The sequence below is a fragment of the Cyclopterus lumpus genome, chromosome 11, assembly GCF_009769545.1.
Source record: "Cyclopterus lumpus isolate fCycLum1 chromosome 11, fCycLum1.pri, whole genome shotgun sequence".
Classification (NCBI taxonomy): Eukaryota; Metazoa; Chordata; class Actinopteri; order Perciformes; family Cyclopteridae; genus Cyclopterus; species Cyclopterus lumpus.
In genome coordinates, this window is record NC_046976.1 from 8,524,322 (window position 1) to 8,550,650 (window position 26,329).

Consider the following 26,329-nt stretch of genomic DNA (forward strand, 5'->3'; position numbering starts at 1 on the left):
TGGCAGTTCCTGTATTGATCTCTGAGTATTTAAAAGTGCCTGAAATGGACCTTTCCCAGAAGAGGTCGGAGGAGGTCGGAGGAGTTTAAGCAGGGCGATAGAGATGGAGGGAGATTACTCCACTTGTGTTCGTTATGTTGGTGGTGTTGTGCATGCAACATTCATGTGTAGAACCACATTGAATCACAACCAAATTCATGGTCAGAAACTTAGAAGACGAGGCGTGGGAGGAAATGCAAAACCTTAAAATACATGATGGAAAATTGGAAAACAAGATGCTTCAGGCAGCAGAATAAAAAAAAAAAAGTTTGCCGCACTTTGTTCTCTCTCCTTCTATTAAACATTCACGAGAGACAGAATGAGACAAAACCACATGCCATGAGCAGCTCAAAAAAAAAAACGTTTGCTAGATACACCCATAATCCCTCGTTTTTTTTCACATTATGCATTTTTCCTTTTTTTGGAACATTATTGTTGCTCTTCGTAAAACATTTTTTTATATTTAATTGTCTTGATTGATTCGAAAAAAATAACTAAATTTGAACATTATTCTCAAACTGAAGACCTAGCCCAAATTGTGTCCACCGATTGGAGCGTTTTTTTTAGCTCTTCTATAGCCTTGAAGTACTACCACCCGACCTTCCTCAGATACACACACACACACACACACACACACACACACACACACACACACACACATCCAGACACACACACACACACATACACATCGTAACGCTCAAATCTCTCTATTTCTCCATGTCTCAAATCCTTATCTATAAATTGTTCTATCTGCCCTTCCCCGCCTCTGTCTGCATCACAACTGTGTCTATCTGCATCTCTCTACCTCTGTCTTTGTTGCTGCGCTCTGTATTCATATTTTTCTATCTCTCTCTTTATCTCACCATTGTTCTCGCTAATCCTCTCAATCGCTGCCTTGATCCATCTCAATCCAATATTCATCCATCTTCCTTCCCATTTGTTTTCTTTTCCTTCTCATTCTCCCCTCTCTCCGTACTTCTGTTGTGTCTTCTAATTGGTTAAATCTTTCCTTCCAACCAGTCATTAAATCATCTGTCATCATCTCGGTTTGGTCTGTCGTCTGTCTTTCCCTCAACATCTCTCTCTCTCTCTCTCTCTCTCCCTCTCTCCCAGTCTCTTTATTTGACTCCCTCTCTGCCTCGCGTCTTCATCAGTAGTCATCAGAATGTTATGACAGCTGGGTGATCGATGCCACGTCTCAAACGGTAACTTAATGCCTACGTATGGACGGGTCTGTCCTGACAAAGCTCTCTAACAGCTGCTGGAAAGATGGGGATAGAGGGGAACATTGTTGCTATCATCCACGTGGCCATTCGTTAGATTAACTTCTTGAATGTTCCTCTTTATGCGTACCTCTCATTTTCAAAGTCCCATTGAGAGCCATTGCAAAAGTAGTGCAAACATCCCATTGATTTAACACAGGTCAAGTTGCATACAAAGCATACCATTTTATTCACGAAGCTCTTAAGGAAAGATGTTCATAACGTTGGTTTAAAACACAACAAAGCATAAATACAGATATAAGCAGAGGCAGAGTACTCACAAGAGCAGAACAAATATCTCTTAGTTTTGCTGTCGCTCATATTCTGTTGCTTTCCATTTTCACCAGTGAAACACTCATTGAATGAGAGTCTCAAAGTCCTCATCGATGCTGCACTTTCCCCCTCCTCTCGCTGCTCCTTGTCTTTCCTTTCTATCGCAGTCTCTCTTCATCTCCTCTGATCACTTTCTGTCCCTTCTCCTCCTGTTTCTCCACTTTGTGTTCTGTTTTATTTAAGTTCTCCTTCTTGCATGAAAGGTTTTAGAACACTTTGAACGAGAAGTGAACATCTGTGACACAACTAGTTCTGGAAGGCAACTCTGTGCTATCCATTTCCTCCTCACGCAGATGTGTCCATGAAGTAGTGGTCAGGGACATGTGGTCAGATATCAAGTACACAATACATTTCTCAATATAAATACTCCATACATCTTGGATTTGATCTGATGACATGGTTATTGCTGTATTGACAAGTGTGATGATATTTTTAAGAATATACATCAATTAAAGTGATATTTAGCTATTTAGTGCAAAACCAGATGTAAATATCGACAATGTGTTCCTGTTGCAACGTAACTTGTTACATCCTGTATTGATTTGCCTTTATATGACCAAGTATTGATTATGGAAAGCAACAATTAAAGGTCATCTATATACATTGAGAAGGGGTGGCGTTTTGTACATGTGATCAGCTTGTCGACTTTTTCTTATTGCATTGATCAGTATTTTGTATTTTTGAAAAAGAGTCGAGTCCGACTTCATTGTTGTGCTTCATTTTGTCAGAATTTTGTCGCATTCACTTCCAAATGTCAGACAACATTTGGAAGTGGCCATTTTTAGTTTTTTTTCTCATAAACATCTCTGAGAGGCTGTCATCACTTGAGCCATGTGGCATTTTACCATCAAATTCTTTGTGACAGAAACTTATTATTGTGACGATACTTGGTGACAGTAATCTAATTATTTTCCTTTTACAAAGACATCACTTTTCAAAGTGTCATCTTTTTATTTCATTTTGATAATTTTTTATTTGTTATCATCTTCTCCTGTTGCTGCTTTTTTGGCCAGGTCGTCATTGTAAATGAGAACTGGTTCTCAATTGACTTATCTGGTTCAATAAAAATGTCCTCTCTGATACAACAATTGTCTTACATACCTTTTATTATTCACACACAATAAAAGTTGAAGTTTGCCATGAAACAACACAGTTACGTCTACACTCAGCGTTTCTCACCGTAGCTTTGTGTACATTGAGATCTAACAAACATGTTGATCACATTTCCTGCCCTGTCATTTTTTTTGAACACCTATAAAATTATTGTGTTTGCATTTAGAAATCGTGTTGCCTGGCTTTTGCTGGCGCATTGCTACATTCCTTGGCACATTACAGCCGCCACACAGGGGCGTCATGCACCACGCATGCAATGAAGCTTGCATCCATTCACCGGCCCAAACTTCACCTTATGTGATTTAGACTTTGGTATCGTTGTCTTGCTAAACTCAAATGTTCATGTATGTTTTCATTTTCAATTTTGGATTCTGTGCCATGATGTGTTTCGAGGGATTAGATGGTCGAGTCCTGGAAATAAGTGTTTCTGAGTACACGTTTGTATTCTCACCCTTTGCATTCGGCAGGAACCAAAATGATTGTATTGCGTTACACGGACACGTGTTTCTGATATTTTGATATGCAAAATAGCAGAAACACTTATTTTGTTTTAGCTATGCGTACCTAAACTTGTATTCGCTAACCTGCGTTAAACATGCCCTTACTGGCCACACAGGAGAGGGAAGCATTGAAAAGGAAAAAGAAGGGCAGGAGCGACAAGAGTGGAATGTATTTCGCCAGAGCTGCGATGCGTTACACTCTCAGCATGCAGCTATTTGTTTAAAATGTCAGAGATGACATTTAACATTCACCGACAACCAGGGTCCTTCTCTCTCACACACAAACAAAACACATTCAAATACACACACACACACACACAAAATCAGGCACGGACACAGGTAAACACACACACTGTCAGACATGCGCATAAACAGACACACAGTCAGACACACCCACTCTCAGGGTAACGACAGAGAGGGAGACAGGGAGGGTGAACGAATGAGAGGTAATACTTATAAATCACAACTTTAGGAGAGCGTCATTAGGGTTTATCGTTTATAAACTCTGTTGAATGACCTAATGGGACAACAGGGGTCATCCATCTCAATACTGCTGCGGAGTCAGACAGTCTTTTCTTTCTTTCACCACTACCCCCTTTTTGTTTGGTCTCAACTTGCTATATTTCTCTCCATTTATGTTGCCTTTCATTTGGATTTGTAGTATTTAGTTCAACATGTTTGACCTCCTTCTACAGACTTCTTCTAACTGCCTCTTTAAAGCCATTCTTAATTCCTTTCTGTTGGGAGAGAGAGAGTTGTTCAGTTAGAGCTACCGATCTAAAGCCACAGGATCAGGACTGCTGATTTCTCCACGAGTAAAGAACTGCTCCCCTACCAGCTCCGGGGATGCTGCAGTGTAGTCCATACTGTCATCGGACAAGGCAGGCTAACATCATTTCTTAAAATGATTACCATGGTTGTTGCAGTACAAAATAAATCTGCAATAGCAAACATCTTGTATCTGATACTGTAAGAGAGGTGAATAGTAGGTGCTAAATGGAAAGAGAAGAATCACAGTGTAATGAGAGTAAAATTACATCTCACTACATCTGTCAGGGTCAGAGGGCTACTGTAAGAAAAATAATCATGATTGCCATCTATCTATCAATCGATATCTTCTCTCTTCAAGTCTCCTCCTGGTGATTGAGCGTTACATCACTCCTCCGGCCTAATGGGTCTAAATGTTGGGCTGTTAGTTAACTGACAGACAGCATCTGTTCTTTGATTTGTGGACAGATGGTAAAATGAGCTGAAGGTCAGCATGGATACTAGTGTGTGTGTGTGTGTGTGTGTGTGTTTGTGTGTTTGTGTGTGTGTGTGTGTGTTTGTGTGTGTGTGTGTGTGTGTGTGTGTGTGTGTGTGTGTGTGTGTGTGTGTGTGTGTGTGCACCCTAAACGCAACGACTGTCTGAAATGTAATGCTGGCAGGCGGAGGAAAGCAACCAATATCTTTCTAACAAGGTTTAAAAGAGTGATATCAAAATATGATAGCAATATGCGAGGGAAAGGAAGAATAATGGGAACAACACATGAAAAGCACTGAATTTGAAGTCACTAAATCACAGTTACGAGAGCAGCTACACAGATGAGTCATACTCAGTTGAATGTGGGTATTTGTCTGCTTTTAATGTGGTCTGACAGTCATCGCTTTTATACATTTCCGGAGAATAATGTGTCAGCATTGCTCCAAAGACACAAAGCCTGAATACCTGGGGGTGCGTCCTACACCAGCAGACTGTGGTCACCAGTTAAAGCTCACAGACAGGGACATTGACAATATACACCAGATAGATATTCAGCCAGACAATATAGTTTTAAAAGCAACTGTTGAATTTAATTAACATCTCAATGGTTGTCGCAAAACAATTGTCCATCCTGACCTTCATAAAGCTGGTAAGAGAAGATTGAAATAGTAAAATAGCCTGTACTTTTAAAAAAGAAAGTCATATATAATTTATTCTGCACCCAGACGGGTTAACATTTGGCAAAAGTAAGGATCCCTTTAGCCCCTCCTGTCTGCTGCATAGTCGAATAACAGCCAAGGAATATGAGTCAATTTTACAAGACCAGATGGTGCAAACACTGTTCTCTTGATGCATTATATTCCATTCACACTACTAAATCAACTCATTTCCTGAACAACTAGATTAAGTTGGTTTCTGTTTCATTTGCGCTTCAGTGAACTGCAGGCTGCCCTCTCAGTACAGTCCGATATCCTGTTACACACAGTACAGACAAATAGTGGCTCTACAAAATACAAAGATAACGAATGGGCAAACTAATCAAAACTGATTCAAACTGACCATTACTCCATAAAAGTTAAATGGCTCTTCTCCCAAACCAAGGAGATCAGGGTGTGAACCGAACCCGATGCATTCCTCCAATGTGGACTGTTCTCCCAAGAGGAACCACAGCACTTGTTTCAGCTAATACCCCAAAACGAAACATTTACTCCCCTTCGGCAAAGCCCTCCAGTGGCAGTATAAATGATGTCCATTGAGAGCGTGGGAAGAAATAATGTGACAGTCTGCAGAGAGAAGAGGTCGGGGTGGTTGATTGGGTCACCAAAACCTTGGATCTTAACACTATTGACTTCCTATTTCTTAAAAAAGTTCATGTTTATTTTAAAGTTGACCATGGTCATTCTCCAACCTTTGTCATGTAGTTATGTTTAACCCAAACTACCAAAGTCATCTTCTCCATATACCTCACCGAACCTTGAGTATAGCTGTGCCGGATCAGACAAAGTATTCTTTTCTGTAACGGTATTGGAAGGTATTGAGAAATGATGATGTCCTGCTGAAGAGGACCCTTATATGGGTCGGTCTGGAGGGCGTGTACAAATAATGTAAAGACATGTAATTTATCTGCAATATGAAGCATTAAATATGACTCTTGAGTCTTCTAATGCACTCAGAACTCTCAATTGGTGCATTTTGCCACGACTGGATGGTGAAAAGTGAAATGGCATCCTCTGTGCATTCAGACTGCATGGCACACAATGCAGCTGCAGAGGAAGCTCGATGAGTGTCTTCAATCCAGGGGGACATTTATAAAAAAATAAATGCTGGATTATTTGTGTGCACATGTTTAACTGTCTGCCTCCTGTCTATTCGGTCATTCATGGCAGTTAAACTGAGGTATTCAAGGTGCGGAGGGAGTGATGAGGGAGAAAGAGGGGTAGCGATATATATTCAGCTTCACAGCATATGAGGGCAAGAGGTTGATGGATGGGTGGGTGGATGTAGATAAGAGAGCAGGATGGATGGATGGATGGATACATCCTGTAGAGAGAGGAGAGAAGAGGATGATGTAGATGACCCATAATCCTTAGAGGCTGACAGCACACTGGGTCCTCTGTAATAGAAGTCTGCACGTGTGCGTGTGTGTATGTGTGTGTGTGTGTGTGTGTGTGTGTGTGTGTGTGTGTGTGTGTGTACAAATCTGATAGTGACAGAGGTGTGCCTATCAAAGTGATGCAAAGTAATGGAGTTATGGGACAGAAGGAAAGGAAGAGAGGGAAGAAACGGCAACAAGAAGAGAGAATAAGATGAGGCCAGTAAAGCTATTAAACATAACATCAATCAGTAGAAAGAGAGAGAGAGAAGCAGTGAGAGACAGAGAGATATTAAAGAAAGACACAGCGAGACAGAGAAGGATAAGGAAGGAATCCTCAGATGACGGCGATATTGATGACAGCACAGTGGGGAAGAAGAGGGGATGAACGGATGTGAGAAAGGGCAGGCAGGATAAGGAGGCTAAAAACGAGTGATCAAAACACCCCAGGGCATGAGAGAGGAGGCGCAAAGGAGGGTGAGATGGGGAGAGTTAGGATGGGGGAATGACGAGGAGGTGCAAGGACGAATGAGGAAGAGAAAAAAAAAGCGTAGAGGGGAGAACAAAAGTAAGGAGAGAAAGGAGAAGAAGAGTGGAGGAGGAGGGAGATGTGCTGTTTTACTGTAAAAATAATCTTACAGAAATGGGAAGGAGGGAGGGTGCAGCGAGCAGAGACCAGTAGGAAAGCAAAGAGAAGCAGTGCTTCCAGCAACAACTAGAGAGAGAGCCCGCTGATGTGACACAAAGATAAAGGCGTCAACAATACATCTCTCTTTTACTCATACACACATACAGAGTCACACTCAAAACTAACTTTTAACACCTTCCCTTCACACACACTTTGAAAACAGAACACAGCAGTAACAGTAGAGCCCTCATTACCAATAGATCGACCACGTACGCTCATTTATCCTCATTATTCCTACATTTTTCACATGCACCATGTGTTCGTCCACGTTTAATGCCTCATACATTACCAATGATTATTAGCTTTGGTAAATGAGGCCTCTGTTTTGGTGGCCTTTTTCTACAAAGCCCTAAAGAAAGTGACATGGTATGTGTCACGATGGAGTCAGGTGTTGGTTTTCAGTGGGAAGTACAAGTCTCACATCACAGGAAATCATTTAATTTAAAAGGCGGAAATGGAATATGATATTAATAAGTAATGTTTTTTGCTGTGTTTTTGTTAGCCCATCAAAATCAATGCTAATTTTCAAAAAATTATAAACTCCATGGCTGCATGCACAGATTTTTTAACCAAGAATAACTACAGTGCTTGAGAGTAATGTGATGTTCTAATTGGGAGAGTTTGGGATAACCCTAACCCATACAGTATACAGTATCTATAATCTAGCCAATGTGCATAGATTTAGGTTCAACCTTGACTGAACAGTGTTATTCACCGAATATCCTTTACCTCATTATCAGTCTTGCAATGATTTTATAAGCATTAACATTCATTTTGTGTCTTATTTTAAAGCAAAATCCATCCATGCATTGAATGTGGCTTCTGTGACCTCAGTGCTCCCAAGTCGTCAGCCACAGATTAATTTAAATGCTCATTGGATTCAAAGATTTCTGATATAAACTGACCGGACATGTATGTAATGAAATTCCATTCTTTGACACAGTTTACATGTGTTAGTATTTCAAAATGAGATGATAGTTTATTTAATATATGCCAAAAAAGCCAGCTGCAGTATGTTAGAATCATTACAGAAAGATAACAACATGAAACATTGCTCCCTGCTGCCTGCTTTTAAGGGAGAGATTGTTTCAATAGTGACATATTCATTCCAACTGCTAAAATAGAGAAAAAGGGAAGCCATGGGACCAGAGATTTATAGACACAGGTACACAGTAATATTTAACGCTGTCACACAGATGTCCCTTCATGATTGATGGAGCAGGAGCGAGCGGTATCCAGAATTAGCAGGTGCAACATGCAAAGTTGACTGGTTCCATGTCATGTCTGTTGCACGCACATTTAACAGAAGGTAATCAGTGTTGGCTATAGGTATCTGGACTTCTCATCCTCCCCCTGTGAGCACTCAACACATGTCACTTTGTGTTAGAGCAGCTGCTCCTGAAGCAGTCTCTGCACACAGCCCTGGTGTCACTAGAAGACACACATCAGAATAAGTGAGGATCCTAATTGCATTATGTGTCATCTAAAATTATCTCTTTTCATTAGTCTTTACGTGGCTTTCAGGTTTCCTGTAGAGCTACATCTGTTTTCGAGTGGGGTTCTTTTTAAACTTGTTTACTGTATGCTGATCGACACAAAGACAGAGTACATGCTACAACGTCATAATGTAAAAGTCCACTGCACATAAGAGCACTGCTCACTAGTGTAGTCATTTCTTTTTTTTTTGTTCACAAGTTCATTTCCTCTTTTTTTAATAGCAGCCACACATCGGTGCACCTTTAGGCCTTTCCACCTGTCTGTCAGGTGTCACCGACACATCAATAAGCTGGAGGGCTGGAAGAGGTGTGTGTGTGTGTGTGTGTGTGTGTGTGTGTGCTTGCGGACGTCCTTTGGATAAACCCGTCACAGCTCTCATTCTACAAGAAGCTCTCTCTCCGACGCTGCGGACACCCACACACACACACACACACACACACAGACACACAGACACACCTACACGCATGCACAAGCACACTGAGACACACACACATAAACACACTACTGCATTATTGGCTTAGGTAAATGTGATGGGGTCTCAACAGAGCTTGGTTCAGGCTGTTGGGTCATTCCCACAAATACCCTTAACTTTGTCGCTGTGGAATGGATGTGTACTTGCATAACTGAAAGGTCTGTCTGCCTGTGCCTGCCCGTCTGTCGGACTGACTCAGCAGCCTATATGAATATTGAAAGAATGCACTGTTAATGAGTTATTTATGCTTTCCTTACTTTGTGTTCAATACATCAGGATCCTCCTGTAGCTTGATGCACATCTTGTCACCAGCCGGTGACAAGATGTGCATCAAGCGTCTATTGTACCCAATTCACACTACAATCTTTTGAAAAAAGGCTCCGATTGGCTTAAAACCCATTTCAAAACCACTTATTTTGTTTCATCCTGTTTCATCTTTTTTTCTGATCTGAAAGAGTTTGTACCAACTCTTTGCCTATTTCAATCTCTATATGATTTGTTTAACTCTAGTTGTGTTTGTCTCTGTTTGTTCCTCTCTATTTATGTTCCCTTGTTATCCTCCGTGTATTTCCTGTCTCTACCCAGTGCACTCTGTTCTGTCCAATATATATTACCTCTAATGTGTGTCTATTCATCATATGTTTCTCCATGTGAGTCTCGGACCACAGTTATTCTCTTTACCCCTCCTGTGGGTGGAGTCTGGCTTGGTCCCTACCTTATATGTCCTGTCATCTGTACATGCATCCCCTAGACAGCATCGCCTGGGTGAGCCTCAGGGATGTGCATGTATACCTGACAGCGCCTGTCCACACTCTTATAAAGGATGTGTCTTCCTATCTTATCAGTGAGTGCAGTTTGAGGACAACACACGTGGAGTTCCTCTGTCTTCTCTAAATGCTGATGATATCGGCATGTGAAGCATTGCAGAGTAATATAAATCATGCGTCGTCCCAAATTGCACTCACTGGTGTGTATAGGAAAATACGTCTGCTGTAAGAGTGTGTTACATACAGTATTGCCTCTTTTATGTATAACTATAAATTATACAGGTATAATTTATAAATATTTTACGGTTGGACTTGTACACTCTCAGAAAAAAATGCTTCAACATTGTATCTTTATCACTGGGGCAATGGGTACTCGGCTGGGCTCAATTTGCTTTCAATAAACACAGGCATTGTCTTCTGCTAAATTGTTGAGTTACATTATTGGGTACAAAAACATTCACCTATCCATTTAGAAAAAGTGATTTGAGCCCTGTTCAATATCTTGCCATACAACCAATACCCCAGTGACACAACAAGGTCCAATGGAGAATGTTTTTTTTTTCCTCTGTGAGTGTGTCTGTATAAATTATGTGTATAATTTATGCCGTGTGCACAGCGCAATCCATGTGTCTTTATCTGTTATAACGTAATCAGTACTACTATCAATTATGAATAAGACTGTAAATGGGATGTGATCAACACTTAGAGAAAGTTAGGCAAATCTATCATCACATCTGGTCTTTATTTATTTTTACTAATTGAGGATTAATTGATTCACCAGCGAATTTGGAAACAGTTGAATCTAAAGTTCCTTGGTGGTGATTGGAGGAGACGAGAGCGGAGATCTGTGATGGGACAACTTATTTTGTTATTGGAGGAGAGGACAGCGGCTGTGAGTGGGACAGGAACTGCAGCCTAATCCCTAAAACCCCACCCCTGAATCTAACTGGCTAAAATAGAACAGCACCATTCTCCAAAATCTAGCACCTGACAGTCCACAAAATAAGGGCTGTTTGTATCTTACCATGCATATGATATGTTTTATATCAAATTCATATCAGAAGTGTGACATAAGAGCTCCATATTTTCACAATATGGTTTGCTAATATGACTTGACAGTGTATGCGTCATGAGAAAGTCATTCATTTCTAACATTCAAGTCACAAAATAACATTTAGAGTTGCCAGTAAAGAGTGTACCTGTAATATTAAGCTAATTAATAAAACAAAAATCACCTCATAGAGGGAGAGAGGTGGGGAGCTGGGCTGGCTAACGTGTAATCTACTCGAGGCGTTGATCTGAATTGCTAATTTGGTAATAAACTAAATTGATACCTTTGGTAATTGATCTGCCCCATCTCATATAGCTGTGAAAATCCAAATAACTTATCCAAAAACCAAGAAATTTAATTAAAAAGAAGTCCGCCCCTCGGTCCCTCCTCCTCTCCCTAACCCAGGTTTTCTATTTGTCACTCTGATTTGATTGACAGCTGAGGACACATGTGGGGGCACTGTGAGGGGCGGCAGTGGGGTGGTGACCAGTCCCGGTTACCCCGGCAACTATGGTAACCAGGCCGACTGTACTTGGATCCTATTGGCCGAACCTGGAGACACCATCTCTGTCATCTTTACAGACTTCCAGACAGAGGAGAAGTATGACTACCTGGAAGTGGAGGGGACAGAGCCACCAACCATTTGGTGAGTCACTCTATGAATGTATTCATTCATTCATGTGTGTGTGTCACAGTCCGTATGCTGCTAATGTGATAATGTGGATGTGCCATTACTTTTTAGAACAATTGCCTGAATTCAGCTCAGTGTTTTCGAACGGTTTTAAAAATATCTCGTGTGACGATCCGTTATTTAATGGCACACATGTGTAGGTAGCTTATATTTGACATTTACGTACGAACGTAGAGTGGTAGACCGCCAGAGAACACACAGTCTTCAGGAGGGAAATGCGGTAAACACTATAATAGAGGCACAGCAGAGCTCCACTCTCCTTGGGGGGGTGGTGACTTATGTAAATGTGGTCCAAAACCATACTGGAGAAAAAAAGGAAAGGATTCGGTTGACATATCTGACCTGGCATTTCTGCAAAGATAGTGTAGTCACGTAGCGGATGAGTTCATGGAACAATTTCACCACACTTAGAGTCCAGTAGTAAAAAGTTAGAACAAGTAATAAAAATAAGTTAGAACTCAAGTAACAGGTAATAAAATGGAAACATTTTATACAGTACAGATATAAAGTACGGTTCAGTACTTGTTCTTGAAATTTAGTCATTTTTCCATGGAAAGAAATACTATCTTGGTTTGGGGGGGTTTAATGTGCAGTCCTTGGCCTCGTATATTAGAGATTAAACAATTGATCTGTACTAGTCTGACTTTTAACAGCTCTCTCATTTATCATGTGTTTTCAGATGGTTCACTCATAACAATATTTTATTGCGCTGGCTTCTTAAAGATTGTTGGTAAATAAGGGTATTGATAAACCGTTGCTGTTGCTGTAACCAATTTTAATGTTATCATGGTCAGCGTTATTAGTTTGTGTGCGTGTGTAAATGCAAATGGCGAGGCAACTGCTGTTGGGAAAGTATTTGTCAGTATGTGTGTCCACACAGACGCATGCTCACTCACTCATGTGTGTATATGTGCGCATGTATATATGTGCGTGTGTATACTTGAAATCATGTTCAAATAATCTCAACTTTTCAGCAATGCCTCTTGGCGGTGAGTGATCGGGCACCAATGGTAACTTTGCATTGCATACACTTCATTTGAAAGAAAGCCGGATCGTGTTTCTTTTCACTTGACGTGATTTGTACATTCATGAAAGAAAAGAAAAATACTATTAATCATGAAACACAGACTGAGAAGTTTTCTTTCATTTATCATTCATCATTTGATTTGATTTTTATTCGACCTTCAATGCTGTCTTGAATCTCTCTTTTGAGCGTCCTGGCCAAGATGTCAGCATATTTGTAAATATAATACAAACCAACATACACACAAAAAAGGACCATATGCGTTGATAATGAATAATTAACCAGTAATTGTTTTTTCCTATAAAGACTATTTATTTTCAGGTGTGTCTGTCTTATAAATGTATAAAACAGGGACACTAATTATATTTAAACGTATTTCAATTTAGATTTTTTTTTTAAAAACATTAGGCCATTCAGACATTTTAGTCAATAAAAGAACTAAACTTATAGAAAAATAACATTCTTACGAATATTTACGACCAAAATGTGTCGCTCAGAGTTGGATTGTTGGCCTACGGATGGCAATGTGGTGGCAAATGGTAGTGTGGCATTTAGTCTGAATGTAAAATATTGCTGTGTAATGATTTTATTTGCTGAATCAACTCACACAGCATACTGACGTCAGTGTGTTGACTCGTGTTGGGTTGTAGTTTTAAACTGACAGGCAGCGACATTCAGACGTAGAGCCTGGAGCAAAACTTATACCAACTTGCGCTGATGTTGCGAATAACTTAAGATACTAAATCAACCGTATCTAAAATCCTGAACAGAATAGAAATGTATGCATAGTAATATATGTGGTTGAGAGTGTCTGGTTTGACAGGGATGTCATAAAAAGGGACAACGCAGAACGCACAAGTCTTCAGTCCCTGCAGTGGACGTGATACATTACAAAAGTCCATCCATGGTTCCACTCCTGTTCAACATGAGGCTGAAACATAATTTGCATAACATCCAAACCCTTAAGGAGTGGATAAATGTTCCCCAGTTTAAAATATACAGTTTCTTTTGAGGTATGCCGATGACAGGGTCAGGACTGGATACAATCAGTCAGATCCCGTGGATTCTTTCATCCTGTATATGCTGCAGGCTGCTGCTGGTGTTGTAATTGTCTGGAGAATGTTCTCTTGACATGAACTAGGCTGCACTAGACTCGGTAGTACCAATTAAGCAGGGTTTGAATGTACCTAAGCATTGTTCCTATGCAGGTGCATCCCCTCATGGCCGCAGAATGCCTCTTTTCAGTTGGACACTTCCATATCAGAAAGCATGTATCATCTCCGGTTGGCTCCAGGGAAAGGACAGTGCCGTTAGTTTCCTACAGTGACCTACAAAGTCCTCATATCTCAACACAGTACAGCGCCGTGGAAATAGGGTCGAATGGTGTCGCTGCAGAACAATTGTGCTGCAGAATGTGTCAGTGCTGTACATGAACGTGTGCTGGAAAATCAGCAGGGACTTCGTGGGATATTGAGTTAATATGAATCTAAGTTCTCTAAAAGATGTCAGTCTGCTCTCGAGGCATAAAGGTTACCGGCTGAGTGGAAGTGGATATTGATGGTGCAGTCGGTTTGGGGCTTCTGTATACGTACATTCACACCATGTATAGAATGGTTGTAGCGAGAGCCGAGATATAAAATAATAGATGGCATTTTCGATCTTGGTTAGTCATGTGAGATTTAGAATTTTTACAGCAATGATTTCTTAGAAGTGAAGATCTTTTCAGTTTTCTCCTGTTTCATATTCTTGTCATTTAAACATGTACCAACAATATCACAGATAGGGTTTGCTGCATTATACTTTTTGTAAAATAAATAAATAAATAAACATTGCATCAGGAAAAATCCTCGATGAGTTTTACTAAATGCAATGCAATCAAGCTGTACATTGGATTGCGTTTAATAACGTATATGAACTTCTTATTATCCAGGATAGTACAAGTACAAAATCGTGACTCTGTATTGGCAGATACTCAATATTTATTGACTTTGATTGGGGTCGGGGGCAAAAAAACTTGATCGGGACATCCACACATCCATTTATGATTCCTCTCACATATGTTTAAGTAATATTTGCCAGTTTGCATGTAAGTACATGTATTCATGATTAAGTCAGCAGCCGCGTGGCTTTGGTGTGCGATGGTGCACTTTATAATGAGTGGCATCTATTCTCTATACAATAGCGTCAGTTGATATTTGTCCCTTTTGTCCCCACGGACATATTGACGGAAAGTCACTCTGTAAACAATACTGTTTCGATCCCCCTCCTCTGTAAACAACGTTCCTTTATCCATCAGAATGATGATGATAATGGAAGAAAGACACACATTGAAATGACATTAAAACAGTTGAGCAGGTAGCATACTAAATACTTTAACTTCCAACGTCACAATATTCTGTGATCAGCACTTACAGTCATGTGTAATCGGTTAAAATCAGCACCAATGTCATTTCTTAAGTTTCCTAGCTATTTTACGTGGCTGATAACTGGAAATTCACTAATGTGCATCTACTGTTTAAAAAAAAAAGCATTTTATTTTCTCTTTTTCTCTTTTTTTTTACTCTGTTGAGTTGAAAGATACCAACTTAAAGATGCATTGGAGAATGGCTAATGAGAGTATCCCTGAGAAGTCCCAAGACTCATTTTCAAAATGTCTACATAGAAGCAGGAAAATGTGATCTTTATTTATTCTAGGCACAATAAATACCCAGACAATCTCACATCAAATGATGCTTGGTGTCATGAGTTTAAACACGAAAATATCTGAGCATCAATTAACCTTCTTGGTCACATCAAGTATTTATGCAAATTTCAACTGGTGGAAAACAAAGGAAAGACGGCTTGTAATTATTTCCCTCGTCAAAGTCCTTAAAAAATACTTGGTCTTGTAGACCTTAAATGGCTGCACTTGCTGCAGCCGGATTTAAATAACTGTCTTTTGTTGTAGAATCGTCTTTCTGAAAACCAGGCCATGCTGCCTGATCCCTTAGCAATTGCCTCACAACACTCAGTGCTAATATACTAATTTCCATTGGCAATTTGTGAAATGAGCTAATAGCTAAAATGCTAATTTCCAATGGCAATTAGCAGAGAAAGCTAATGGCTTATTTGCTAATATGTGTGGGAAAGAATTTGTTACGTGTTTATCAGTTGCTGCAGGGCTGACAATAGCAGTCTCACACCAACACGCGCACACACACACACACACACACACACAAGGTTGGAATCTACATCCATGTTCTTATACAAACCGATGCACACACGCGTTCGCTCCTAACAGACAAAGACGCACACTCACAGAGACTCTCACACAGACCCCTTCATCAGTATGCTGAGAGGTGTGCGTGCGCCTATGAGAGAAGTATATCGCTGTGAGCTAAGTGCCTGTAATCCTAGCATAACACCGCACACACTAATACTCACACAAACACACACACAAGTTTCAGATTTTGTTGTTTCAGAATCAGTTGCCCTTGAAACCAAGTAGAGAATCTTAATAAATAGAGCGATCGCTCTCCCTCTCTTTATCTTGCCCTTTCTGACTCTCTCTCTCCTCCGTCTCTCTGCCCTTCTGTGCATCTGTCTGTCTGTCTGTCTGTCTGTCTGTCTGTCTGTCTGTCTGTCTGTCTCTGTCTTTCTCTCCCTGTCTCTCTCAACATGGGTCCAGAATATAGCATGCTGTTTAGTGCTCTTAGGTGCACCTCCTTGACAGCCCATCACCAAATCCACCGTAATGGTGGACGGGGCTATTCAAAGGCTGTCATTAAACAATCTCCTGCTTGTCAAGGATTTGTTTTTTAGAGGCACTGGAAATTAATGTTGTCAGGTTTGAGCTGGATGCCATGTTGCAAAGCGCCTGGAGTCATATCACTGTAGGCGAGTTACTTCAGCAGACAGCTTATTCTGCCCAGACGCCACAGTGTGAAATAGATACTCACGTACATGTATTGCACGATATGTACCAAATACATCCTGGTATTCAGATACAGTATGTGCCCATGAGCTCAGCTAAGCCAACTGTGTGTTGCCAGTTTACGTACCCATATTAATTATTGACATTTTTATGAAGTGTGCAGTGTCATTCTGGTATGTTTAGTGTTTCGTCAGCTATCATTGATTGGATGTCATCAAGTGTACTGCATTCGTATGCTTTTTAAAAATTAGATAATGAAAATAAATATTGTGAGAGTCTTTGTTATATGTTTCAAAGCAGAACGAAAGAAATAGAAGACAGATAAATATTGCTAAGATTACCTGCCAACTTACGGATGCATTGGAGGATGACTTATTACTAATGAGAGTATCCCGGAGAAGTCCCAAGATTCATGACATCATTTTCAAACAACACATTTCCACGGTGGCAGAGATCTTTATTAATTGTTGGCACAATAAATACCCAGACAATCTGAAATCAAAGGACGTTTGCTTTCATGAGTAGTGACACTAGAATTATTTATACATAATGTATAAGAGGGCTGCACGGTGGTGTAGAGGCTATCACTGTCACCAAACAGGTTCTCTGTGAATGGTTGTCTCTTTATGTGCCCTGTGATGGTCTGTCTGTTTGTATTTGTTAATAAAAAGCATATTTCAGTTGCACCTGTATGAGTGGTTGAAGTTATAACTGTATCCTACTTATTAGTTCATGAAGCTTTTGTACCCATGTTCATACACATTGTCCTGTTTATTAATAAGCCCACATTGTTTATCTGTTTCTTTGTTTGTTTTGTCTTTTTGCACCACACAGATTATTTTTTTTGCTCCAATAGCAAAAGAACAGTTTCTACCCGTTCTATAACAGATAGGGCCATCATTATAACATTAGAACAGATAGGGCCATCCTGCTGACGTCATTTGATTTTATAGAGAGAAACAGTACTGGACGCCTGGAACGAGTCCAGGTTAGTCCCAGAGATACAAACCCAATTTCTCTTACATCATCAATCAACATTTACTCATTTTGTGCAGTGTTGAGATTGGTCTGGTCTTCAGCTTGGCTCAGCTTTGTACTGTTCTGTCTGTGTTCGTTGTGAGTCTCCAAATATCATAACCCGTCCCATGTTTGTTGTATGACTGGGCATGAGAAATGTTAACAGTGAAGCGCTCAAAGTCGTAGTATTTGTATTTGATTATTTGAGAGACGCAAAAAAAGCTGTGTGTAAAAGAAAAAGAGAGTTTAAAGGTGTGTGCGTGTTTGTGTGTGTGTGTGTGTGTGTAAATGTGTATGTTTGTGCATGTGCATGTGTGTGTGATGTTATGCTTGCCGAGTGCTAATCAATGCTGCTGGCAGAGAGGATGCTGGGATAGCAGCACCATCCCAAATAGGAAACGGAGCTGTGACCTTGAACACAAACACACAAACACACATATCAGATTATTTCAAATATGTGTCTGAACATACAGGGCAACACAAGCGTATGAAAACACACAAACAGGGAAGGAGGCAAGCTTGGTTCCAGCCCTCTGAATCAACGTCCACATCCATATTGTGTCGAGCGATTTAAATGGATCACATGTTGCGGTCCGTAATGACTGTGACCCCGTTTGGAGGAACACCTCAGCCGTCAGAGCCTTTGTGTGCAGAATGTAAAGGTACTCTGTGGAGGTCTTGACCTCTAGTAGTGGGTCCCTATTCTGTTTGAGTCCCATGCAGACTCATAAGGATGCATATGTACAGGCACAAGCGGGTGATGTCATACACATTCCTGCCAAGGGTTTAACGCTACTTACCCGGACTTACAGGTGCGGTCAATGCACCGAGGAAAGTAGCCATGTGCCAGTAAAATGCTCATAGACTCACTGGATGTGAGCAATGCGGTGTTTTGCACCAAAGGTGGCATTGCAAATGTTGTATGAGGAATTGTCGTACGTGTATTCACATTTGTTAAACCTAAAGGATACGCACAAGCCTTTTTGATGATGAAAAAATGAATGTAAACAACTTACCACAATATATTTTTGAAGCTATAGTGAAACCACCAAATTGCGGCAGACGATCATGTATACTCAGACAGGTGAGTTTGTATACATATCAAGGCTAAAACAACGATGCACACAAATGCGTCTGTGCTCGTACCTGGGGCACATTATCCTTAAAGGTCCGGTATTTACTGTGTGTTGGTAAGCCTTTCAAATGTAGGTATGGTATCGTCCATGACGGCTGCCTAACACGATCGTTTACTGACACTGGCCGGACAGTTTGCTCCTGCTTATATGGGCAAGTAAACTACAAACAGGTCTAAAGGTTTGATGATGCAGTTAGATAAAGAACATTTAATTTTTTTTAATATGGATATATTTCCATTGCACTGCTCTGGAAGTCTGTAACTTTGTTGAAGCGGCTGTCTTCACCACGGTAAAGTAAGTTACAAAAAAACAACATATTTTTAGTCATTGTTTTGTTTTGTTTTTTAACCTGAACGGCTGCATCAAGCACATCAACCACCTATTTCAGTCACTCAGGACTCTGAAATAAGAGAATCTCAGAGAACCCATTACCAGACACAGACGCCGGCCTCTCACAGAGAGCTTGTAAACAAGTTCATGATGCAGACTATTTTCCTGTGGATCTCTGTGCAACATTAGGGCTTATAGGTTATGCTAATGTCCTATACTCTTTCTCTGGGGGCATCACTTTTTAAATCTAATTTCTGGTGGCCTAAAGTATAATTCAGATCTACAAGTCTATTGTCTCGGCGCGTCTAAGCAAATTTACCGCAATATTAACCCACACCTTTGAAACAAATTACTAAACTCATGTGGGAATCCACTTTCTTTTTTGAGAGAGCTGACATAGATGAGAGAAGTGGAGTGGGGAGGCAGAATGACAGGACAGCAAGAGAGGTGTCATTGTGTTTTAGGGAGGCAGTGTCAGGTCACGCAGAAGATGACAAGAGAGGCAAAGAGACAAGAGAGGACAGGGTAGAGCCGAGGAGCAGAAAGGGCAATTGGGGTGACAAGAGGAGCCAGGAGAGAAGAAGTGGAGATGAGAGGTAAGTAGGTGAGGTAGGGAGGAGACGAAAGCAGAGGTCCAGAATTAGGCACGAGGAGGGTCGAGATGAGAGTTGACAGGATAAGAGAGGTGGAAAGAAGCATAAAGGGAACAGAGGGGGAGGCACAGGAAGGGAAGGCCTTCAGGGGGATTCATGGGTGAAAGAGGGTGTAGAAGCTGAGAGGGACTGAGGAAGGTAGAGAAGCACAGACTGAGACACATGTAGCTTTATGTGATCGGGAACAACACTGCAGTTGGATTAAAGCTACGTAAACAACTTAATCCACCGTCTCTGTAACTCAGGTCATATGGAGAGTGTTCGCTGTTGGATTAAAATGTGTGGAGAACTGTGAAATTGATAGCATTATGTGGAGATTGTTGACGAAGCCCGGCCATCTGAGTTCTCCCGAGCTGAGCAGCTTGGCCAGTACACGGGGGTGTCAATTTTTAGAGCTGCTGTTTTTCTCACAGCTTGCAATAACGTCTCAAATCTGGACAAACGGCAGGGTTGTTGCATAGGAGCAGACGAGGAGGCAGCCACAGAGACAGGCATTTGCATTGCATGAGGGCACTTTCTGAATTCACCAGTTGCCTATAGGGGAAGAGATACATCCTCCTCTGCTCTGCATGTAAACAGCTTAATCAAATCAAAGCAAGCGTTATAATTAGATTAGTGTGTGATAATAAGATTATTGTATTTATGCACACAGAGTCATATTATACACATTCACTTAAGAAAAAAAAAATAGGTCACCTCCAGTTTCGGCTTTGAGGCATCTTCAACTTTTGCACTTTACAAAAAAAAATACTGAGCAGCATGACAAAGTCTCAAATATCGTATTTGTATTTGATCTTTGTATTATTATTTTGTACTTTCATTCAAATCATTGCCCTTACAGAGATTCCAAAACAGGGTAAAATAAAATGACAATGATGATGTTCTTTTGATGTCTACTTCCTCAATTTTAATGTTTTGGTTAGGGTCACTAAGACCGATATTTGCACTGAATGGACTCTGCCGAGTTTGCTGTTTTTCTTTGTCTGTCTCCAGTGCCCTAGCAGGAACACATTTGTATTCAATTATTTTGAATCACAGCTCACTTTTTTATTGAAAGCAGACAGAAACTCTGTTGGCTTCAAGGCCGGTAAAATATTATTTTCATTTAGACGATATTGTCAGACATTGATTACAGTGAGCACATGTCATCACTGCAGCAGCAGTGTTTCTATACAGGTCACTGTTGCTGGGCAGGGACATTTGATATTTACTGTTCCCACAGCAAATAACCTTTCCAGGTGGTGCTAAGCCTAACCCGGGGGAACAGGCCATGTTTGAGCACCACTGGAGCATGACATGTAGTTGGGCCAGGCCACCGCAAATTAACTCTGCAATCATAAATATGTCGTCCTTGTCATTCCCTGTTCTAAACCCAGTCTGTGTGTGTGTGTGTTTTTGTGTCTGCACTAATTTATGTATTTATTTGGTTGACTGTGTTTCTGTGTATGTACTTATCTGGGTATATGTGCCTGGAAGTGTATTGAATAGTCAGTAACTGGTGGCTGGGGTGCTAAAATTATAATACAATGTAATGTGATAATAATAATGCCAGCTCCTTCTCCTTGTCTCCGTCCCCCGTCTCTTCCACTTTCTCTCCAATTTTCTGTCTCTGCTCTGATTGCGGTGCCGTCCCGCAGGCTACAGATACACACACACACACACACACACACACACACACACACACACACACACAAAAAAGGTTTGAGAAGAGGCAGGGAGCCGCCCAGCGTTGCCATGGCTTTAAAAGAATGGAGTGAAAAGACAGAGTGATGGAGAGTAAACCCTGGAGAGTCTGAGGAAGGGAAGAGAAAAGAGAGAAGAAAAAGCGTAAAAGGAGAAGAGAGAAGGGGAAATAATAGAGAGAAGTAATAGTTTGTAACTATTCCTTTATAGGGCACTCATTGACATACTTTGAAATTCAAAATGTCAACACTATTAGAGGACATAACAATACTGTTTTACTGTTGTGACATAAAAAAAAAAAAACAGTTTTTAGGTAGAAAATCATCATCAACAAAGTTACCATATTTGGTTCTTTGCCTGTTTGTGGTAAAGAAAATCCAAGAAGTGTATATATTAAAAAATACAAGAAATACGCATACAAGGTGAAAGGAACATTATAACATCACTTTTAGAAGATTAAAATATTAAAACACGTGCTGGTACTGGAACAGTCAACATACACATCAACAACATAAGGCTACAACATTAGGCCAAGTATTCACTGTAGTGTTTATGCAGAGGTGGACCTTGCAGACACTGCAAACCACATTTGATCTTTTTATGTTTCCTGCTGCAGTACTTGCAGGTCTGGTGTTGGCATAGACAGGGGCATGGAAGAGGGACAGATTGAACCACTCAGCATCATTTGGGGTGTGGCTGCGGGGTCCCCAGACAAGCTTAGGGATATCAGCAATGCTAGTCAGGCTGTCAATAGAGGCCAATGAGCTCCATCTGGAGCTAGATGTGGCTGGCCTCTGGCTGCTGGCCAGAGACCTTGATTCTGAAATCCTTCAGACACGGGCCTTGGTCACCAAGAGTAGGCAAACAGTCTCATGTACCACCTCTTGGACTTCACGGGGGTGCCCATTTGGAGCACCTCCACTGCAGGCTGCCTGGGCTTCCTCTTGGCAGAGGGGCTCATGTCGCTTGGGCCTGGAATGTCCTGGTCGTGGGCGGTCAGGACAAAGTCAGCGTCTGCTACATCGTCATCGTCACTTTCTTCTTCATCATCACTGATGGCAGGGTGGGCTGGCATGACAGTCAAAGACAACATTACAGTCTGACTCCTCTTGCCATAAAAAGCGCGAGCAGATACTTCCTAAAAAATTAAACACATGAAATAAAACAACTGTTAAATCACTCATATTCACAATTTATAGCTTGAATATTTCTAGAAATGGGTTAACATTCTCTCTGAATCACTGTATACTGTTATACTACACTTTGACAACATTAAAACATAAAGTCCTAAGCTGTATTGCCTTATTTTTAAAGAAAATACACTAAGTATGGCTTGTTACTGCATAGGTCTTATGTCCATAAATGGACATTCCATATCTATTCTAGTTTCTACGGGAACCGGTCGTATGCTCAAATATGGTGCCCACATTTTTCATGCCGTAATTTCACTAATTTCACTAAGTCCTCCACAAACAACACAGATTTAATCACTTAGCACAACTATTCAAGCATAACATGAGTCTCATCAACTTGCCATGCTTAGTTTAGTTGTTTGGGCCGACATTGTAGATAGAGTCGAGCTGCAAAATCGTCTTTTCCGGGATCTGGAAAAAGGAGAAAATCAAACACACCTGGTCTCTGCTGATTGGTCAAATGCCACAAAGGCGGGTGCAGTGACGTCGGGTGATCTGTGCTGATTGGGTGGGTGATGTCCATATGATTCTTGAACTCACTGAGGCGTGGCAAGGACGGCGTTAGTACAGCGTGCGGAAATGACCATATATGGTTCCTCGCCCGATTTATTCACTGGCTTTAATACCCAGTTGTTCCTTTTTTTGTCAATGGAACACAATTCCTAAAAGAAGAGGGTGTATTTTAATACACCTTGAGTAAAGGGCTGAATATGAATCTATAAGTAGAACAAAAACATATACTATAGTATATGATTAAAACACACCTCTAATTAAAAAAAAACATATTCAGTCACAAAATCACATTTTATTCAGAGAGCTATAGGAGTTTTTGTGATGCAGGCTTTGCATTCAATCTACTCAGACAGATAGACAAGTAGCTAGAAATCATCATGTTAACATTTCCAAATATTCAATACAATTCAATTCAGTTTATTTTGTAAAGCCCAAATTACAAATACAACATCCCTGTCCCAAATATGATATTGAGTCTGGTTTGTCAGTCTGTGGTGTAACAAGCCTGGTATGTAATTGATAATGACAGTATTTAGAAGCTACATTTATAAGCTGCTTGTTCTGCCATCACACACATACATTACCCAGCAGATGGTATAACATGTTCTACACGGGGAATATACACCACTCAGCTGTTTCTGCTTGGAAGGTACAGTATATTATTTAGTTTATGTTTTATAGAGCCTATTTTACATCACTCAGCTCACTAGTTTTTTCTGTTAGTTTATTCAGATGTACTTTGGAGTCCATGGCCAAACATGCACAGACATCTAAATGTTACACCCGCATGCATCTTCTCATTCCAAAACCAGGAGCACTAACATGCTGCCTTTGGGCACCACACTCTTCTGGTTTCATTTCAACAAGATATTGGAAGCTGGTTGTAAGGATTTGCACCAGTTGAGATACAAGAGTTTAGTGAGTTTAGTCCCTGGTTTTGTGTGACGAGGCCTGGCTAGCCAACGGCGTTCCAGTTCAACCAAAAGGTGTTTCATGGGTAACAAGTAACAAGTGGTTTTATCATTTTAATTGTTTCAAAGGTTAATACGTTGCACAGTTCCTAGATTATCACTGTCAACGTGATTCGATCCCCAATATGGTCCACAGCCCACCGCTTTCTTTTTTATTTCAGCCCTCCGCTGTCCATGTGAACAAGCCAGTTAAAAAAAACACCTTGCTGCTCTATGAGGAGGCGAGCAAGGAGGAGGAGAGAAATTTAAATGAGATAAAGGAAGGGGAGGGAGAGACAGAGCAGGGTCCTGTTGTGAACACTGATTACTCTCTGCCTACTTGAGATTGATGGAGAGTGACACAGCAGGCGTGCTCACGCAAGCACAGACACACACACACACACACACACACATATTAACAACACGCACAAATACATACACACAATGTATCAAACAGACACACACACAGAGAGGACTTCTCTGTCTCTGTATATTGATTGATGATGGCTCCTCGTAGACTACATTCAGATCAACACTCCTGCAGAGTGTGTGTGTGTGTGTGTGTGTGTGTGTGTGTGTGAATCAGCATTGTTCTCTCCCTGTGTGTGTGTGTGTGTGGCAGTTCCCACTTGTCTTAATTAGAAGAGGCTATTAAGACAGATTGCCTGATTAAGTAGCATACCCCTACTGTCTTATGAATAGCCATACACATGCAGACACAAAAGTTAGTGTTGGCGAGTGTCGCTCTCTAGCCCCTGTGACCACTGATATAAGGATACCGTATGTTTGTGGCCAGCCATTCATTACACAGCCGGTGGAGACTCTTAACCTTGTGTCTCTGGTCCGATATCAAGTTGCCAGTGCCACATGTCCATCTGTCTTGTCTGTGCAAGATGTCACTTATGAGGTTAAAGTCTGCTGGTAGAACATCAACGGAGGAGCTGTACCGCACAGAAACATTAGACCTTGATGACTGATTGCATTTTGCACCACAGACTTGATGAAGTGCATTTGGTGATGAAAGGTATAGAAAAAAATGTTTGTATGCAGCAGTTTGGACTCACAGCAACAGCATCATGATCAGAAGAGGCCAAGTCGCTGCAAGCTACACTCCTGAAAACATTTTGTCTCTTGTCTCAACTGGTACGCTTTGTTGTCTAAACGGATTGTTTGTTCTGAGATTGAGAGAACAACCGTGATTTCCAGGCAATTTAAAGTTGTTAAATGTGTGAGAGGTTCTATTCTGCAGATTGCGCTCATCACAACATGAGTGACCTATTGGGATTGAGCTGAGATATAACTATCTGTCAACGCATGATCTAATGACGATTAATGTCTAGTTTTGTTTACTTTAAAAATGCACAATCACAGTAAATAGTGAACTGCTACAATTTCCAAATAGAAGCTCTGATAAATGTGTAAAAGTCTCCATTCCATTATGTTATGTCTCCTGTCATGTGTTCAACATGGCAGAAAATTATTCAAAGATGTTTTATTAATATAATACCCACACTAGAATATGCTTTCTAGTAACGCTGCTTTTGTTTTTTTGTGATTACTGTCTGCTTAGATGCTAAAATGAATAATTAACAAGTACACAAACAAAACCAATGTACCTGTGTCAGCCTGTGTGTCGCCCCCCCCCCCCCCCTTATTCCCCCTCGTGGCTTCCCTTGCTCTCTCCCTCCATGTCTCACCATACCTCCATCGATCTTTGTCAGCCCATGCTTCCTTATGTCCTCCCTCTCTCTCATTCCCTTCCTGCCGATAGAATAGCTGGTTTGCATTTCCATGGAGGAAGAGAGGCAGAGAGGATAGATGGGAGGATGGGAGACAGAGATGGAGAGAGGGAGAGATGCTCTTTTGGTCTTGTGAATTTAATCAATTATGTTCTCATGCTCCTTGTGGCAGCTCTCTTCTTGATATTCTCTTTCTCCTGCAGACGCACACGGTGTCACACTCGCTCTCCATCGCGGCATCTCTTTTTCTGCTTCATGTAGTTGTGCTGTTGTAGAACATGGGACACTGGAGGCCTTTTCAGTGTATTTACTTGGTAATGTTGATGATTTCCAGAACAATATGAGTAACGTGACCTCCCTGCACATCTCCGGGAACAATGATTGTTGGTGGTTGATTGCCGACAGACTCCTATTCGGGTTTGATCATTCA

At 40.9% G+C, this 26,329-nt stretch overlaps 1 protein-coding gene across 1 annotated transcript in view; it reads left to right on the plus strand.

Annotated features, from left to right (window-relative positions):
- csmd3b (CUB and Sushi multiple domains 3b) overlaps nucleotides 1-26,329 on the plus strand; it is a 303,941-nt gene that overhangs the window by 141,655 nt on the left and 135,957 nt on the right. Inside the window, 1 exon segment of the mRNA XM_034544984.1 lies at nucleotides 11,496-11,703. Within this exon segment, the coding sequence (XP_034400875.1) occupies nucleotides 11,496-11,703 (208 nt within the window).